The sequence below is a fragment of the Delphinapterus leucas genome, chromosome 19, assembly GCF_059928025.1.
Source record: "Delphinapterus leucas isolate spDelLeu-1000000601 "Yukka" chromosome 19, BTC_Dleu_Yukka2, whole genome shotgun sequence".
NCBI classification, from domain to species: Eukaryota; Metazoa; Chordata; class Mammalia; order Artiodactyla; family Monodontidae; genus Delphinapterus; species Delphinapterus leucas.
Window position 1 is genome coordinate 65,453,044 of NC_143147.1, and position 18,059 is coordinate 65,471,102.

General features: G+C 53.1%; 1 protein-coding gene across 6 annotated transcripts in view; it reads left to right on the forward strand.

Annotated features, from left to right (window-relative positions):
* The window catches only part of SLC39A11 (solute carrier family 39 member 11), a 447,715-nt gene that overhangs the window by 384,430 nt on the left and 45,226 nt on the right, over positions 1-18,059 (forward strand). The window contains exon 8 of one of the 6 annotated variants that reach the window (XM_089901699.1): positions 1-18,059. This exon is cut by the window's right edge and continues 18,074 nt beyond it. The exons of the other annotated variants lie outside the window; for them this stretch is intronic. Coding sequence (XP_089757825.1) covers positions 1-121 — 121 coding nt within the window. The 3' untranslated portion in view covers positions 122-18,059. 6 annotated transcript variants of the gene reach the window in all.

Here is an 18,059-nt window from a genome sequence, read left to right on the forward strand (position 1 = left end):
GGTCCGAGAACCCGAGGGCAGCGGCTGTGCCATCCGAGCTCCTCCCTCCCTGGCAGCCCCCAGCCCCCACTTTTGTGGTAGCGTGTCCAGGAGATGCTTCGAAATGGGTAAATACCTCTAGATGTTTGATGCCATGTCTAGAAACAGTCAAATGTCCCCCCGGTATTTTAGGTTCCCTTCAAACCGTCTGGTTCCTCAGCGGCTGCACTCACTCCCCAAAGGTTCCATGGGAATGACTTCAGGATCCTGAATCTGAAAATCACCTCTCCGCCTGATGGGAAACCGTCCAGAAAATCCGAATCCAGTTCCTCGTTTCAAACAAACTCATCAGAGCAAGCACAGTGTGCAACAATAGGAACTTTGCAAAATAAAGAGAGAAGCGGACGCAAACCTTGCCCATCTCCTGGCAAAGAAGCCAGTGACGTGATGGCGTCTCGCCCCTGAAGGAGCACGGGGACATGCTGACCTCAAAGCCAGGTTTTCACGTTCTTGACCTTCCTCTTCCAAAGAGCTCCCGTTTTTCCAGAGGCCCTGTCGTTCGTCTTCTGTCTGGCCCTGGCTGAGCCAGCGCAGGTGCGGCTGCAGAGCGGGCAGACTCCCCCTTGGGGGCGTCCCCTGGACTGATTTTTAGGCGTGGGACTCCATCTCAACCCAGATTCTGAAAACAGCCTCCTGAAGGATGAACATACGCGGCAAACCCTAAAGCTGGCGGTTCCAGGATTTCAGCTGCCCGCCCGCCGCCAATTAAGAGGAATCGCGTGCGGCGCAGTTAACAGCACCGAGCAGCACAGAAGGCTTTTGTCCCCGGGTCCCTAGTTGACAACATTCACAGCACCGGCAGCTGTTGCCAGCCTCTGCCTCCTGGTCCCTGGAGACCTTTCAGAACGGGATAGACAGCGGTTGGTCCGGAGTGTTTACAGCAGGCCCCCAAGGCGACCAGTGGTTTGGAGCCTCTCTGGAAATACCTCTCAGGGACAATGGGGGTGGCTGTTATTAATGAATGACTTTAATAAACAGGTCCCAGCGCACGTTGCGGGGACCTCCTAAAGCCCCTGTCCCTCCATCCTGCGCCCAGATTCCTAGGAATAACAGACTGGACAGATTCCCCAGCGGCCAGCCCCTCCCCCAATCCCCAGCAAAGTCTAGAATGATTTCAACCCCCCCTCCCCCCCTCGACAAAGGCCCACCCCCAGAGGGTCCCCTGGAGGAAGCCCAGCCAGAAGTTCACACTGGAGGAATATTTGAACTTCGGGGATAATGTCAGCTCCCCGGGGCCAGGGACCCCGTCCTGTCCACACACTGTTTTCCCATCACCTCGGACAGTATGTGGCACAAACAAACATCTGTTGAATGATTGAATGAGAGGAGAGGGGGTTTTAAGCCATTGCCTTTCAGCCAAAGTGCTTTTTTTACCCTTTTTCTTTTTCTTTTTACCACGGAACATTTTAAACAAACATACAGGGAGGAGAATACTTTAATAATAAATCCCCATGTGCCCGTCACCCAGCTTCAGTAATTATTCAGCCAGAATTGCCTCTTATATATGACTTTTGCTTTTATTATGGAAATTTGTAAACATACACAAAGGTAGGAGCCTACTTTCATTAACCCCGCATGTGTGTCACCCAGCTTCAACGATTGTTAGCAGCAGCGGCCCAGCTTCACCACCCTGAAAACAGCATGACCATTTTAGGGCCACCCTTTTGGAAAGTAACCAAATCAGTATATTTCTGAGCTGTTTAGAGAGAGACAAACCTAACGTCTTATAATTAATTATACCCAACTTCCTTACTGGAAAGAGATCCAGAAAATGGCTTTCTCTTCTCCCTTTGGACTGAGAGGCAGCCCCCAAACGCCAGCCGGTGCCCAAGTAAATGCAGACACGGAGACGTATATATAAAAGCACCCCACCTCCAGCAGGTCATTATCTGTGTTGATCTTATCAGGGTAATACTAAACCAGGCCCACTTAGAACAAGGCGTTTAGTCTTTGCAGCCTGGGCTTCTGCTTCTAGTCACCAGTTCGGTTTATAAATCCACTGTCCCAGGCGGAAAACTATTTGAAAGGCAACATTGTTACCGGACAAGGCTGTAACTGTGATAACGGAGCTTGTGTGGCCCCTGTCTGGTAATAAATTGCTGGGCCCCAGGGTTGCGGCCAGGCGGCCTTGGCAGGGCACCATGACCTGCATTTTCTCCTTTCCAAGCGCATCCCGACGGCCACGTTAGAGATCAAATCAGACAGAAGAGTGTCTCTTGAGCCCCTGGGATCATGGAGTGGCGGGGTCTCAGGGGTGTGGTCCCCGCCGGGGACACGTCCCCAGCCGTGCCTCAGTGTTTCGTAGACGGACCCGCTCAGCCGTGGTGATCTGATCCGGGGATTTGCCCTGCAGTACAGCGAGTTCATTGTTCTGGACACTTGGATTTTGGACTTCTTTGAGCTGGTTTGGTGGCAGTGGGCACTGATGGAAACTAGGGGAAGTTGGGTGCGTGGTCCCCTGCTTCCAACCTAGCCGTGTTCTGGTCCTTATTGAGGGCAAACTGAAGAGAGATGCCTTCGTGTGGGAGTGGAAGTTTTTGCGGTCAAATGACATACACAGAAGTACTTTGCAAAACCGTAAAAGGCCGTGTAAAAGTTGATGTTATTAGCAGAAAGAAATAAGAATGCTATGTGCACGGTGTAGCAGAATGCACTGGGCTCAGACAGACGTCACCTGGGGCCGGGGTCCTGAGTTCTGTGTACAGAAGGCAGACGCTGAAACATTTCTCACGAGGCTGCTGTAGTAATAAGTTGATAATACATGTAAAACGTCTGGTGCAGAGCCCATAGCAGGGCTGAAAAAATGTGGGCAGTGATAATATAACACAAATATTATCTATAATGATATTTATGTATAATAAATATAGGTTCATGGAGGCGTTAAAAGAGGGAGTAGGTCTCTATAGGTAAATTGGAAGGTTCCTGACGGCTCGTGGCAGTAAATTAGAAGATTTATGCGGAAATGAGAGTTAGGGGCACTGAGTGTTCCATCGAGGGGTATAAGGGTTTGGGGTTTTCTTTAAACTGAAGTATCGTTGATTTACAATATCATGTTAGTTTCAGGTTTACAGCATGGTGATTCACTTACATATATTTTTTCAGATTCTTTTCCCTTATAGGTTATTACAAAATATTGAGTATAGTTCCCTGTGCTGTACAGTAGGTCCTTGTTGGTTATTTATATATAGTCGTGTGTATCTGTTAACCCCAGCCCCCTCATTTATCCTCCCCCAAGAGTATGGGTTTTTCATGTGAGGCGGTGGACGATCCCTGGAGGCTCTGGAATAAGACGGGGACGGTGAGGGGTCCACGCAGCCCAGGGGAAAGAGGAACAGGCTTTGGAGTCTGATCTCAGTTTGAACGTGCAAGTGTCACTTAACCCCCCAGCCTCTGGTCTCTGATCTGTAGAATGAGAATTCGTACCTGCCACCTCACATCCTGCAGCTGTCCTGATAGGCACCTTTGAAATGGTGACTATTATTGGCTGTGCTTTAGGAAGATGGCCCGCTGCTGAGGTGGAGGATGGGGGTAGATGAAAGGAAGAAGCTACTTGAGGCAGAGGCCGGCGTCAGGACCAGGTGAGGACCCAGGTGCAGACCTCAGCTCTGCCACTCCTTCCCACCCCTGAGACCTGGGCTGCAACGCCCCGCCTCCCCCTCTGCCCTCACACTCGTTTCCTCTCCATCCCACCAGCCAAACTGTTTGCCCTTTGCAAGCTGTAATTATATATGCTTTTCTCCTTACTTAATTATTATTTGTCCCCTCGCAGACTCTGCCTCACACATGGGTCTGTTTCGCCCCACCTGGCACCCAGGTGTTACAGATGCTCCTCCCTCCACATTAATCCCTGTGGCTGCCCTAACAAATTACCGCAAACCGAGAGGCTCAAAACAACAGAGATGGATTCTCTCACGGTTCTGGAGGCCGGGAGTCGAGAACGAGGGCAGGGCCACCCTCCCTCTGAAGCCTCCCGGGGAGAATCCTTCCTTGTCTTCTCCAGCTTCGGGGGGCTCCAGGGGACCCCTGGCTCTCAGCAGCCTAATTCCAGCTCAGCCTCCGTCTTCACACGGCCCTCCTTCCCGCCTTCTTTCTGGGTGTCTCCTCTGTTTGTCAATTATAAGAACACTTGGCGTTGGATTTAGGGCCCTTCCGGAAAAGCCCAGATGATCTCACCTCCAGAGCCTTGATTACATACGCAAAGACCCCTTTTCCAAGTAAAGTCACGTTCACAGGTTCCGGGACACAGACGTCTCTTTCGGGGACCACCGTGTAGCCCACCGCACCCTGCTTTGTACGAGGTCTCCTGGAGTAAAGACGTTTGCAGCAGGAGAGCAGCTTGCCGGGTGCCCACTGGGCCCAGGGTGCAGCCAGCGGACCCCAGGCAGCATCCTGCTCCCATGGAGTTTGCCTTCTTTGAGTGGGCGGGGCTGATGGTGAGCTCGAGAGCGCGAATGTGTCCAGAGGCGGACACACGCGCTGAGAAGAAAACTCAAGGCGGCAGGGAGGCCGAGCATGGCCGGGACTGGTGGTGGAGGTGGGTTCTCTGTGGACAGGAGCTCAGGGAGGCCTGCAGGAGGAGGGTGCGAAGGGGCCCGTTTCTGCCCTTCTTGCCATTCCTGACCTCTGACCTCTGTGTAGGCCATTCCCCTGATTGCCAAGGAGAAGCAAGGAATTCTGTACCAGAACAAGAAAAGGGGCAGATTTCTCTTAAAGAGAGGAGAAAACAACAGAAGGACCCAGGGAAGGTCTGCGCTCAACCACGGGGAGGGCGGCCCTGCACACACCACGCGCCAGGCTGTGGCTGAGAGAGAGGGACCCGCCCGCCCCAGGAGGAGAATTCGGAGTGGATGCCCACCGGGGGCCCCCCACCTCCAGGCCACAGAGCAAGGATGGCAGAGTCTGTCTGCGGGCGGCCAGTGACGGTCGTCTGGCTGACCCCAGCCCCATGTCTCTTCTCAGGTGGCCCAGGGCTGGTTAAAGGGAAAACGCTATTTCAGATTGTAGTGGACAGACCCTCCTTCCTGCCACCTGATCTCAACCACGGGAGGTGACAGAAAGGACCAAGCAGCTCAGGGGTAGGGGACACCCCACCTCCCCACACGGAGTGCCAGCCGCGACCCCACAGCAAGTGGGTCCGGGGTGGCTCACCAGCTGGGGGGAGCCGAGCTCCAACTGGTTCAGGGTCTGCAGCCCAACAGAACCTCTGCCTCTCGAGGCGTTTCCGAGCCAGCTCCTTACGAGACCAGAGGCTCCCCGGTGCTGGGGGCTGCAGAGGGGGGGCGCCATGGAGGCTTCCTAGAGACGGCAGGGTGGTCAGCCCCTGAGGTCACGGGGACCGTGAACCCTGAGAGACATCAGGACACAGTTCCTTTGACGTCTGTGAAACAGGAGCCAGACCAGGAAGCCGCAAAGGATACCAGGGCTCCGGGCACGTCCCGGAGCCGCCTTCCTGCTCCTGCGGGGCTCTGTTTCCCCGAGGCAGTGGCCGCCAGTCGCGGCTGCAGGCGGGGGGCCCCACCTCCTCTCTCTCCTCACTCTCTTCGTCCCCCCAAACTCCCTGAGCACGGCACGCAGACTGAGACCGTCCCCTCGAGCGTCAGGGCAGGAAGGAGGGCACGGCAAGCTGACCATCTGCGTCTCGAAAGAGCCAGGCAGTGAACGTTGAGGCTTTGCACCGGCTGTGCTCGGCTCTGCCCGTGTGGCCCCCAAGCGGCCGTAAGCAGTGGTACAAATGGGCCGGCTCTGGCCGGGCGCCAATAAGACTCTATTTACCGAAACGGGACAGGTTAGCCGCGGCCAGTGGCCGTCGTTTGTCGACCCCGATGTAGATGGTGTGGAGGGTTTCCAAGCGGAGGGACGGTGTGACCAGTTCCGTGCTCTGGGAAGATGGCTGGGGCAGCCGCGGTCGGCAGAGGTGGGCCGGGGGCCGGGGAGACTGAGGTCCCCTTTGCTCGGGGTCTCGGTTGGCTGGTGGACCCAGTGTTGCTGAGTATGAAGCGGTTTTCCCAAGGTAATGCGGTACCTGCCACCCTTCTGGAAAGCAGGACGCTTGCCACTCCGGGACCACCCAAGGAGCGGACGGTTTATTGATCTAATTTTTAAATCAAGTATTTTAGTAACATTTACAAGGTCTCTCCAGGCCAGGACCCACCCGGCATGTAGGCAGGTTCTGGATCGAGCGCTCTTTTCGGGCTGCTCTGCAGTCTCCACGTCTGCTTTGATTAAAGATGGGAGGGAGCGAGGGAAGAGCTTCCCCAGGCTGTGGGCTTGCTGGACGGCCAGCTCCGGAGAAGGGGCCCTTTGAGGGCCTGTGAGCTCACACACCCTTTGGGGGCCCAGAGGAAATCGGAGAGGCGGTGGCTGGAGGATGTCCCTGACGGGGAGGCTCAGCCTAAATTGGTGGGGGGGTGAGGGGGGATTTGGATTCCGACATTAGTACTTCCCTTCTTTTCTTCCATTTTCTTTTTTTTTTTTAGAAGTGAAGTGACACCCCTTTGTTCATAAATTCATCAGAGGCAATCAATAGTTTCCAGTCTCCCTTTTTTTTTTTTAATAAATTTACTTGTTTTATTTATTTATTTTTGGCCGTGTTGGGTCTTCATTGCTATGCGCGGGCTTTCTCTAGTTGCAGCGAGCGGGGGCTACTCTTCGTTGCGGTGCGTGGGCTTCTCACTGCGGTGGCTTCTCTTGTTGCGGAGCACGGGCTCCAGGCGCACGGGCTTCATTAGCTGTGGCTCGCGGGCTCAGTAGTTGTGGCTCGCGGGCTCTAGAGCGCAGGCTCAGTAGTCGTGGCGCACGGGCTTCATTGCTCCGCGGCATGTGGGATCTTCCCGGACCAGGGCTCGAACCCGTGTCCCCTGCATTGGCAGGCGGGTTCTTAACCACTGCGCCACCAGGGAAGCCCTTTTCTTACATTTGCGTCTGAGGGCTCTCGCGAATTGAAAATTGATCCAGATGTTTGGTTTCTATGAAGGTTCTTGACATCTGATAAAACCAGCGGGATGCTGGCAGAATTGGACACTCCCGCCGTGCTGGGTGCACTCCAGTTGTGTGTCATGCTGTCGCTTATTGGCAAACAGGTCTCACGTGAGCAAGCGGACCCTGGCGAGGTCAGAGCCCCGTTCGGGTGAGAAGAGGGAGAGAGCTGACAGAATGCTGCCGAGGAATGCAGCCGTGACTTTTCAGTGCCTTTCTCTCTGCTTCTCCCTCTCCCTCGGCCACCAGCTCACTGGGGAGCACAGGGTCTCGTGGACATGGGGTGCATATGTGTAGATGTTCCCCTCTCTCCTCACCCCACTCCACCTGACTGCCCTGGGATCTGAGCCGTCTTACACGCTCAGCACAAATAGATAGCCATGCAGTCGCGGTCGGCAGGGGGACAGATTGCTATTCCCTGGGTCGGGTCAAGACTCCTGGGTTCAGGCGGAGAGGCCTGTCCCCTGTCTCCTGATTCCTCAGTGCCAGACGTCACCCCGCCTACTTAGCTCACTTGACCAAACTTTGACAGTGACAAAGCCGGAAGAGAAATATCTGGTCCGGAAATCCACATGTATGCAAAGATCCATCAGGGTTTTAGATATAACGTTCAGGCATGAAAGGCACCTAGACTTGGACGTGACTCACGTGTGAGTCTAGTGCAATCACACGCTTTATTCACATAGTGTCCACTTGTGAATAATTCTCCAAGATGCCGTGGCGTTCAGTACACTCACAGTGGTGCACAACCACTGCCTCTATCGAGTTCCAAAACCTTCCATCACCCAAAAGGAAACTCCATCCTCATTAAGCACTCACTCCCCATTCTCCCTGCCCCCAGCCCCAGGCAACCACGAGTCTACTTTCTGTCTCTGTGGATTTGCCTATTCTGAACATTGCATGTTAAATGCAATCGTACGCTATGTGCCCTTCCGTGTCTGCCTTCTCTCACTGAGCGTGATGTTTTGGAGGTTCATCTGCATTGCAGCCTTTATCGGTACTTCATTCATCTTTATGGCTGAATAATACTCTATTATATGCGTATCACATTCTGTTTATCCATTCCTCGGCTGATGGGTATTTGGGTGGTTTCCACCTTTTGGCGATTGTCAATAGTGTTGCTATGAATGTACTACAACTGATTTTTTGAGTGCCTATTTCCAATTCTTCAGGGTATCTACCCAGGAGTGGAATTGCTGGGTCATACGGGCATTCAGTGCACAACCTCCCCCTTTTTTTAAATGGTGCTCCATCGGGCCTTCCGTGTTCCTCACTGGCTGCACAAGGGCCCAGCTGAAAGTTTTCAAACGATCACTTGTAAGAGCTGGCTAATTTCTTGGGAAAGGCAAATCCTCCCCCATATATCTGTCTTGGGAAAGTGAGAGGAGGTGAGATTTTATCTTTTCAGTTGCATTTAGAATCACGCGTGTAAGGCTTTAGCATGAAACCAAGGGTCTGGCTGGTCACCTACAAGGTTGTCCCTGTGCAGGATTTTGACTCCAGAGATCAGAAGGGGCAGGGATAAATGAGGAGTTTGAGATTAACATATACACGCTACTATATATTAAATAGATAACCAACAAGGACCTGCTGGAGAGCACAGGGAGGCCTACTGAATACTCTGTCATAACCTCTATGGGGAAAGAATCTGAAACAGATTGGATATAGGTATATGGATAACTGAATCACTTTGCTGTACACCTGAAACTAACACAACACTGTAAATCAACTATACTTCAACTAAAAAAATAAAAGTCCAGGAGGACTCCCTAGCACAGGTGGCTGAATGTGGGACGCTGGCTGGCCCACCTCAGATGCCTGCTCCAAGAGGGGCCCTGGGCACCAGAGAGCAGCCTTGGTGGCAGACGGAACACTGGGTGTCTGGGAGTAGAGGGGTGCCCAGAGCCTAAAGGGTGAGTGGACAGATGTCACAGATGAACTTGACATCTTCACGTGTGGAGCAAGGTCGGGGATGGTGTTGCCACAGCACCGTTTCCTGAGCACCCAGAGAGCCTGCCCACCAAGGGGAATCCTGCCCTTCCCACCTCTGCCTGGACCCCTGTACATCAGAGCCAGCAGCTTGGTTCTAGGGATGTACACATGACAGTTGACACCAATCCCTCCCCCTGGGGTCCTATGGTCACCTGTGGTCTTCCTGAAACCATCCCTTGCCCTGTGGAAAGTAGCTTGGCCACTTGAGGCCTCCAGGACATGTACTTGTGAACAGCTCCTGTCCTTACAACCTCCTCCTGTTGCCAGCTGAAGCCCTGTTAAACTTGGGGAGCCTGTAGGGGACACCCGAGGGGCAGCTAATGCATCTCCCCACTCCTGTATCACAGCCCTCAGAGGGGACGTTTGTCCCAGGGGGAGGGCAGCCCAGCCCTGGACACACGTGCGATGGCCTGGCAGCCAACAATTGGCCTGGCCTGGGTCGAGCTGTTTGTCCACAGTGAGGTCATGGCTGCATGGTCTGCAGTTAGAAAAGTGGCATTGTTTGCCCAGAAAATATTAACGTCATCCCCTTGCTGCAGTAATGCTTGGCCCCGGGGCCCTCTTGTCGCCTGGCACTGGCTTCCATCTCCAACAATAGCGATACTTTGTCCTTCCTTCCCCTTCATTCAGGCATCTGAGGGCCTATTCTCTTTCTGCCGGGTGCCTGCAAAGCACAGCTTCCTCATTCAAGAGGGCGGAAACAGGCCCCAGCAGGCCCGGGAGAGATCTGGGGTGTCAAAGCACATTTGTCTTTCCTTAAGTTCAAGTAAATCAGCCCAGAGCATTTGACAGTCAGGTCAAGTGGCCTCTAGAGCTGTTGGGTTCTTCCTGGTTTGTAATCAGCTTGGGCCGTTGGACTGGAGTCATGCAGTCCTTCACAGAGAGTTGCCCTCCGATGCCAGTGGTTATAGGTAGGACACATCTGGGGTTTAAATGGTGACTCTTCGGGAGGGTGGGGGAGGCCTTGGAGATGTCACTTAGCCTCCTGTCTCCTCAGTTTCTGCTTGTGTAAAATTAGGATAATTCCACCTACTTGACAAAGATTCTGGAGGTTCAACCACAGAACATATAGAGCATTTAGCTCAGCCTGGGCATGCGCTTGCTTAGTAAAAGGCAGCTATCATTAAAACATATTTTATATATTTGTATAAATCTGAATATGTTTACTATTTTATTAACAGCAAAAGGCTGTTAGGATTTTGTCATTGCATCACTGTTAGCATTTAGGGACCTTCCCTTTTCTATGCCTCATCCTCCCAGGCTTCTACGGCTCCACTGCTTAGGATCTCTGAATTTTCCACGACGGTTTTCCAACTGTCTCTAGAGTTTCCGTGGTGGGAGTGGGGAGCCAGGCTCTGTTCTCATCTGTTTTCAGTATTGTGCTTCTGTCCAAGACTTCGCTGGAGGAAAAGCATTTCCCAGCCTGATGAATTTGGAAAGTAGCTATCCTAGAAGCCTCTTGAGAGCCTGTTTACTCTTAGCAAGACTTCTTGTCTGGCCACAAGGCCGTGGGATGACTGTTTGGCCAGGTAGCACCAATACTCTACATCTTTTTTTAAAAGCATTTTATTTATTTATTTATTTGGCTGCACCGGGTCTTAGTTGCGGTATGCGGGATCTTTAGTTGTGGCATGTGAACACTTAGTTGCGGCACACGGGCTCTTTAGTTGTGGCGTGTGAACTCTTAGTTGCGGCACACGGGATCTAGTTCCCTGACCAGGGATCGAACCCGGGCCCCCTGCGTTGGGAGCGCAGAGTCTTAGCTGCTGGACTGCCAGGGAAGTCCCAACACTCTCCACCTTTAATGGCAAGTGGCAGAGTGAGGGCCCGCAGAGGCCCCGTCCTGTCCCTCATTTGATGACACTCGGATTTAAACCTCCTCTGCTGCAGCTATAGGGAAATCTGCTGGTTGTCAGTCTGCTCGCAATCTCCCCTCATAAACTAGAACGCATCCCTGATTCCTGCCTGTGGGACATCTCAGGTGGGCACCCTGGGTGGTTATATCTCAGGCCACAGCTGGGCATTCACAGCAGCAGTTGGAGAAGAGATGGGCGGAGGCGTGGCCCTGGGACGCAATCTCTCCTCCCTGGATGGAAGCACCCAGCTCCAGATGCTGAGAGAAGGCTCCACCAGCCAGGCAGATCCAGGGTCTGCAGGGAAGGGCTCCAGGCGGCGGTGGGGAGGGGTGGTGGGCAGCCACCTTTACCAACAAGAACCAGACGAGAGTAGCGCATAACGTGGGGTCCTGGAGGCAGGTGGGGCATGACGGTGGCGGGATTCAGGATCAAGCGCTGTTTGAAAGCGCAGGCACATCGCGGTCGGCTTTGGGAAGTTTTGTCGCCACACAGCAGGGCTCTAGACACGGGACGATGGTCCAGGCAGGATGTGGGCTCTTGGAGCAGGGGCAGGCAACTAGGGAGAGGAGGCTCCATTCCTGGAAAAACTCAGCACCAGGCAGGAAGCTTGCCAGTGACAGAGCTGAGTTGCAGGGACTTGTTCAAGCGTCGGAAAAAGACAGATACCCAGTTTGCAGAACAACGAAGAGGGGATGTTGAATCTCACCTTATTGGACTGGGAACTCCTAAGGGTATCGCGTGTTCAACCAAGATTGGTCCTGTAGGTGGGGGTCAAGGGGTCCAGCACGGATAGATCTCTTTCAGAGGATGGAAATCTGGCTGTTTCCAAAGCAGAAACTTGCCCGTGTTCCCAAACCATCCCCTAATCCTAGCTGGCTACCTTGCATCTGTAAGGGTGTGACAACAGAGGCCACGCAGAAAGCACGAGGGGCCTGGTTCAAACCCATCATGAAACCTAACCCGTGCCATGTCCTTGACATGAATTCTCTTAGGGCTCATAGCATTTGGAGTAAAGTTCAAGTTCAGTCTCCCCCTCACTCAGTAGGCTCCAGCCACACAGGACTTCTTCCCATTTCTTGAGCACACGAAGATCTTGTGCACCTTTATTCTAGCTCTCTCCTCCGCACAGAACGTCCTTTTCCCCTGATGCTCACCCTCAATCTTCAGATCCCAGTTTCACTTTCGCCTTTTCCAAGAGTCCATCTCTAACCACCCTTTCTAAGTTAGGTCCTGTTCTGAAATTCTCCACCTGTCTGCCCCCGGTCTTCATGAGAGCGTGGAACGTGGCACTTAGGATGCGCTCTGGGCATTTCTGTCAACTAGATGAGTGTCTGCTCAGCGAAGTTTCATAGAAGATCATTTTCCTGCTCTGCACTGTTTCTACCCCTTGCTTGGCCCACATCCTGAATTGGGTCAGCTGGAGTCAGAGGCCATGGGGTGACACAGCTGTCACCCATGAGCTTGACGTTTCACCAAAACTCGCAGGGGCCTGGGACAACCCACGTGCTGACAAATTCAAGCCACAGGGGCCCCAGGCTGCAGAAGTCCAGGTTTACAGTAGCTTTGTAGGGTCTGGAGGAAAGTCCCATGAATTATTCTTGGTCACTGTTGTCAGGGCTGGCGGTCTGGCCTGCCCCAACCCAGGGTGGTGGCTCCATTGGCCTCCCTGGTCAGAGAGAAAGGCCATCTGTCCTGGCTTGTCGGCTTCTTAGCATTTACTGCTCACTTTTATGATGTGTCCCCTCACTCGTAAATTGTCTGCCTGTCCCACGAGCCTGGGCACGGCCTCCAGCCCACAAGCTGGGCCCCAAGCTGCCAGACCTCTGAGAGGAAGCCTGGGCTCAGTCACCTCCAGGGAAATGCAAGCGATGGCATCGCAGGGACTCTGGACTCTCTGGGGAACCCATCCTCCACTACCATGTCTGGCTTTGGTTTCCCAGCTCTGTGGTTACCTACATGGAGTTTTCTACCAGGTCGCCCCTTTGCCTCTCAGCAGGAGCTGTTATCGGTCAAGTGTGGGGTGTGAAATCCCCTGCTGACCCAATTCTGTCCTCTTTGTCATCGAAATCAGCCTCTAGGAAATGCAGTAGCAAGCCCAAAGTGATCATGGCATTGGCTGTCTTTCTTCTCTGTTCTATGGGAGTGTCTGTTCTCTCCATTCGGTTGCTCATCCCTCCTTCCTTCCACCCCGGACCTGTTGAGAGCTAGCTACATGGGAAGGTCTTGAATAGGTCTTCTGCTAACCACAGTTGCTTGTGGGGAAGTAGCATGTTGGAAGCACCCAGAAGATTTTGCAGGAAGCAAAGCCTTCTTCAGAAGATACTTGGCCACGTGACATATTTTCAGTCCGAGGGTCTAGTGCCCGCACCTTCCTGGACCGCCCTCAATTGTAGAACAGGAATGGAAATAGCTCCTTGTAAAGACTCCGGGCAAGAGGTCCTCTCCTAGAGGCTGGTCCCCTGCAGAGGGACGAGGTGCCCGTGGACCGTTTTCATTTTGTTTTTGTTTTAAAGAAGTGGTGCCTCCAGGTAATGCTATAGGTCTTAACTTATTCAGATTTGAACTTTTATCCTGCACTGGAGATTGACTCGTAAGTCAAGCAGTTATATAAATAAGAGGGTTGATACGGAGAGAGCAGAGACTCCATTTCAATAAACAGCATCCCTTAGGGTGGAAATCACCTCGGGACTGGAGGTGGGGAGTTGAGCTGCATGGCCAGGTTACAGGCAATGGTCTGGATACGAAGATTCCTCCAGACATAGTAATGGGGACTCTTAGCTTTAAAAAAGACCACGTAGGGAGTTCCCTGGTGGGCTAGTGGTTAGGACTTGGCACTTTCACTGCCGTGGCCCGGGTTCAACCCCTGTTTGGGGAACTGAGATGCCGCAAGCCACGCAGCTTGGCCAAAAGATAAAAAGATCATGTAAAGCTTTTGGGGGGCCAGTGAGTTTCTCAGAGTCCAGCTGGGAAGAAGTTCAAAATCAGCTTGACACACCTGTCTTGCCTGCAGTAGGCTCCGCTATTGACCCACTGGTAGTTTCAGGGGAAAATGGTTCTTTCTCACCTGAGGCTAGGTGTCCAAAGCTATGATGGGAAGAGCAGGAGGGGATGGCAGAATGAAGAGGATGGGACCTGTCACTTCTCTCCTGCCCCTGCCACTCTCGTCTGACCTCTCTCACCTGAACTACCATCCCCCCGCCGGCCACTCCTGCCTCCACCGACCCTCTACCCATGCCAGCATAGCGAAGGCTCAAAAGCACCGTTCTGATCATGTGGCTGTTACTTCAAAGTCTCCAGCTGCTCCTCAGACAAGCACCAAATCCCTAACATCCGGCTCAGAAATTCCGCTCCTGTTCTCTACCCCAAATGACTGAGACAGGTGTTCCAACAAAAACGTGTATACACCCATGTTCACAGCAGCACTGTTCACAGTGGCCCAAAGGTTAGACGCCATCCACGTGTCCAGCCATGGATGAATGGGTGAACAAAATGTGGTCGATCCACACAATAAAATGTTGACTCAGCCATAAACAGGAATGAAGCACCGGCACAGAATTTAATACAGATGAACTTTGAAAACATTGTGACAAGTGAAAGAAGCCACCCACAAAAGGCCACATCTTGTGTGATTCCATTTATATGCAGTCCAGAGTTGGAAAACCCCCAGAGACGGAAAGCAGATTCGTGGTTGCCAGGGGCTGGGGGGAGAAGAGGATGGAAAATGGTGGCCAGTGGGTACTGGGTTCCTTTTGGGGCAAAGAAATGTTCTGGAACGAGAGAGCGGTGATGGTTGCACCATATCGTGAATGTACGAAATGCCACTGAACTGTACACTTAAAAATGTTGAGATGGTAAATTTCATGCTACGTGAAGTTTACTACAATTAAGAAAAGCAATCCTTACTGCGTCCTCCAAGCTGGCCTCGCATCAGGCTATCGTCCCCTTGCTCCCTCCTCCAGTCACCACCAGCATCTCCGGCAGCTTCCGGCCACTGGGCTCGCACAGGCCGGCCGTTGCCTCGCGTGGTCTTCGTCTTCGTGCCTGGCCAGCTTCCCTTAAGGAATATTCAAGAACCCAAGGTCTGGCGTGGCCGTCCTTCTTGTTCCAATAGCCCCTGCCCTTCCCTGCAGAACAGGATCCCCTGGGAGTTATTGCCCCTTCCGTGTTGGCAAGCTCTGTTCTTTGTTGCATCCCCAGCGTTGCGTCTGAGAGAGAATAGGAACTCAGCAGTTACCCACGGATCAATCCACCGCCGAATCACTTCATTCTCGTCACACCAGTGGCACAGGAATTCACTCCTCGGGAGTTTCACGGCCCAGGGGCCATTCCTCCAGTCTCCCCCTTTCCGTTTCATACTCATTTCCTTAGTGCCCTCTTGTTTCCTTCCCACTGTTCAGAGGGAAGGCATTTTCCGATAGGAAAAACAAACAAACAAACAGGTTATAGGTGGTGATTCAGGTCCTGAACTCCCCCACAAGCTTTATGTAAGCCGTAAAGTATTTACATCCTTAGAAACCGCTCACGCAGGAGTTACATGGGCTTTTGTGAGCTCAGTGGGCACCCAACCTGTCATACGTAACACAGCTTTATCGGAAAATGTGCTGGGAGCGCCAAAAAGGTATAAATGTTTTTATTCCCTGAATGCCATTGAAATTTGGCCTCTCCTCTTCTGTTCATGGGCTGTTAGTTGATGAATGTGACTGACTCTTTCTGAGCTGCATCAGGGGAGAAGCAGCTGGATTAAGCTAGGGATTCGGGCTAAACTGAGAATGCGGTGGGCCTCGCTGGGCCTGGAGGTGGTGACGTGGCCACGGCCGTGGCCTTGGTGGCAGAGGAAAGGCCTTTCGTGGGCCTCCTTCCTTCCTTCCGCCCCTCACATGATGTGCTGTGACCCTGTGCTACACTGTGTTCTGGAGACCCTCTCGGCACAGCTAGACTCTGGAAACCGAGCAGGGCCCTTCTAGCTTCCTTTTCCCAACATCACCACTCTCCACTGACGCTGTGCATCCTGTATGAGAGCCCGCTGGGTGCAGGGTTCCGGGTGGGCTTTCTCAACCTCTCAACGCCGTTGATATTTTGAAGCAGATACTCTCTGCAACAGGGGTGGGTGTCGTAGGATGTGTGCCAGCCTCCCCGGCTTCTCCACATTCAATGTCAGTCACCTGTCTCCAGATGTGACAACCAAAAATGTGTCCAGACGTGACCAGTGTTCCCCGGGAGGCCAAGTCGCCTCCTTGGTCTACGCAAATAGCGGGGAAAAGTCGCTTTCCCAGATGCCTGCAGCCTTTTCTGGAGCAGAGAACTCGTGCCCTTGTGGTGGGAGGATCCCGCAGCAGGGCCAGGACCCTGCCCGCTGTGAAGAGGGTCCTGCCTGGACTCTGACTTTGGCTGGGGCATCCCGTGCACATCTACGCCTGGTGAAGGGTCCCTGAGACAGGGTCGCCATGTGCAGCTTCTTGGAAGGCTCTGGAACCAGCCACAGCTCCCATTCCCCAGAGCTCTGCCCAGACAGCCTTACTTGATGAGCCCAGCCGCCCCACGTGGGCCCAGCGGCTGCCCGTGGGGTAGACTCCTGAAGCTCTCATTGCCTAGCGTTGCTTATACAGTTTGGGGGCAGGTAATTCTTCCTTCTCCTAAGCTGCAGAGACCTGTTCCTCAGGTTCCCCTCTCTCAGAGACAATTCGGACGTGGGACATGTAACTGTATGTCTCTGTATCAGTGGTTCTCAAAGTGTGCGTCTCCTGGCAGCATGGGTGTCACCTGGGAACTCATTAAAAAAGTAAATTCTCGGAACCCACCCCAGTCTCCGGGATGCTCCGGGCGTGGGCCCAGCTGTCTGTTTTAACAAACCTTCCAGGTGATTCTGATGCACGCTCAGGTGTAAGGACCACCAACCCCACACCCTGGGATCCCTGCGCTGAGCCCTCATTTGCCCTGACTGGTAAACACATGCCTTTTAAAGACAGCCCTGTCACTTCTACTTTAAACTTGCTCAGCTCAGGATATAAACACAGTCAGTTGGAGATTCCCCCTCCCTTTCCTCCTTTTCCCTAGAGGAGATCCGAGTTCCCAGTGTGCCCCATGACTTGGCCGAGGGGAGAGGCATCTGGTCGGATGCCGCCCTTTCTCCTTGCAGCGCCCACCATGATGTGGCAGGGCCCACCTGGCACTGGGCATCGTCTCCATTTGGCCTCTATTGCTGGTTCCTGTGGTCCCATTATGACCTCTGGCCCTCGGGTTTATGCACCAACCCTCTTCCAGCCCACTGGCCCTCCCTCCTCTTGAGGCCCCACTTCCAATCCACAGAGTCAGGAACCCTGGCTGCCTTCCACCCACGACCCTGGGCTGTGGCAGGTTCTGTGAGCAGCTTCCCTTAGGTCCCGCCATGCTGCTTCTTGTGCTGGGGGTCCCCAAGCCGACCCCCAGATTTGGCGATTCACTACAAGGGCTCACAGCACTCAACACATAGTCGCGCTCACAGCTAAGATGTATTAGAGTGAAAGGATACACGGCAGAATCAGCAACGCGGAAAGGCACACGGGGCAAGGTCTGGAGGAAGCCAGACACAAGCGTCCCCAAGTCCCTTCCCTATAGAGTCACCCAGGATGCGCTTAATTCCGTGAATTGTGACAATACGTGCAAGTTATTGTCCTTCTGGGAAGCTCATTAGAGGCTCAGAGCCCAAAGATTCTATTGGGGGCTGGTCACGCAGTGCCCTCTGCCTACCACCAAGCTCCTGGAAGGAAAGCAGGCGCTCCACGTAAACAATATTATTTGCACAAACAGCTTAGGTGCAGTGAACGCTCTTATCATTTAGGGAGAGTTTTCTATCAGTGGAGGGAAGAGTTTACCATTCAAGTTCTGAGATGCCAGCCAAGTGCCAGCCTTGCAAACAGGTCTTTCTAAGGAGGAGAGCAGTCTCAGGCCTGCTCTGTTACCTCTTCTCTGCACACTGTAGATGATGAAAAGCAGTGAGCATTTATTGAGCACTTACTGTGTACCAGGCTCCATTTGCAGAATTTTCAGCGTGTTGACTAATTTCATCTGCCTCCCAGGCACCATATTGGAACAATGTGATCATCCAGGCTACAGACACCATGTGCACTGGGAATCTTCTCCCTACCCCACCCCCCCAAATTATCTGGAATTTCTGTTGAAGACACCTATCGGAGATTTTACTTTAGAAGGTGGCAAGGG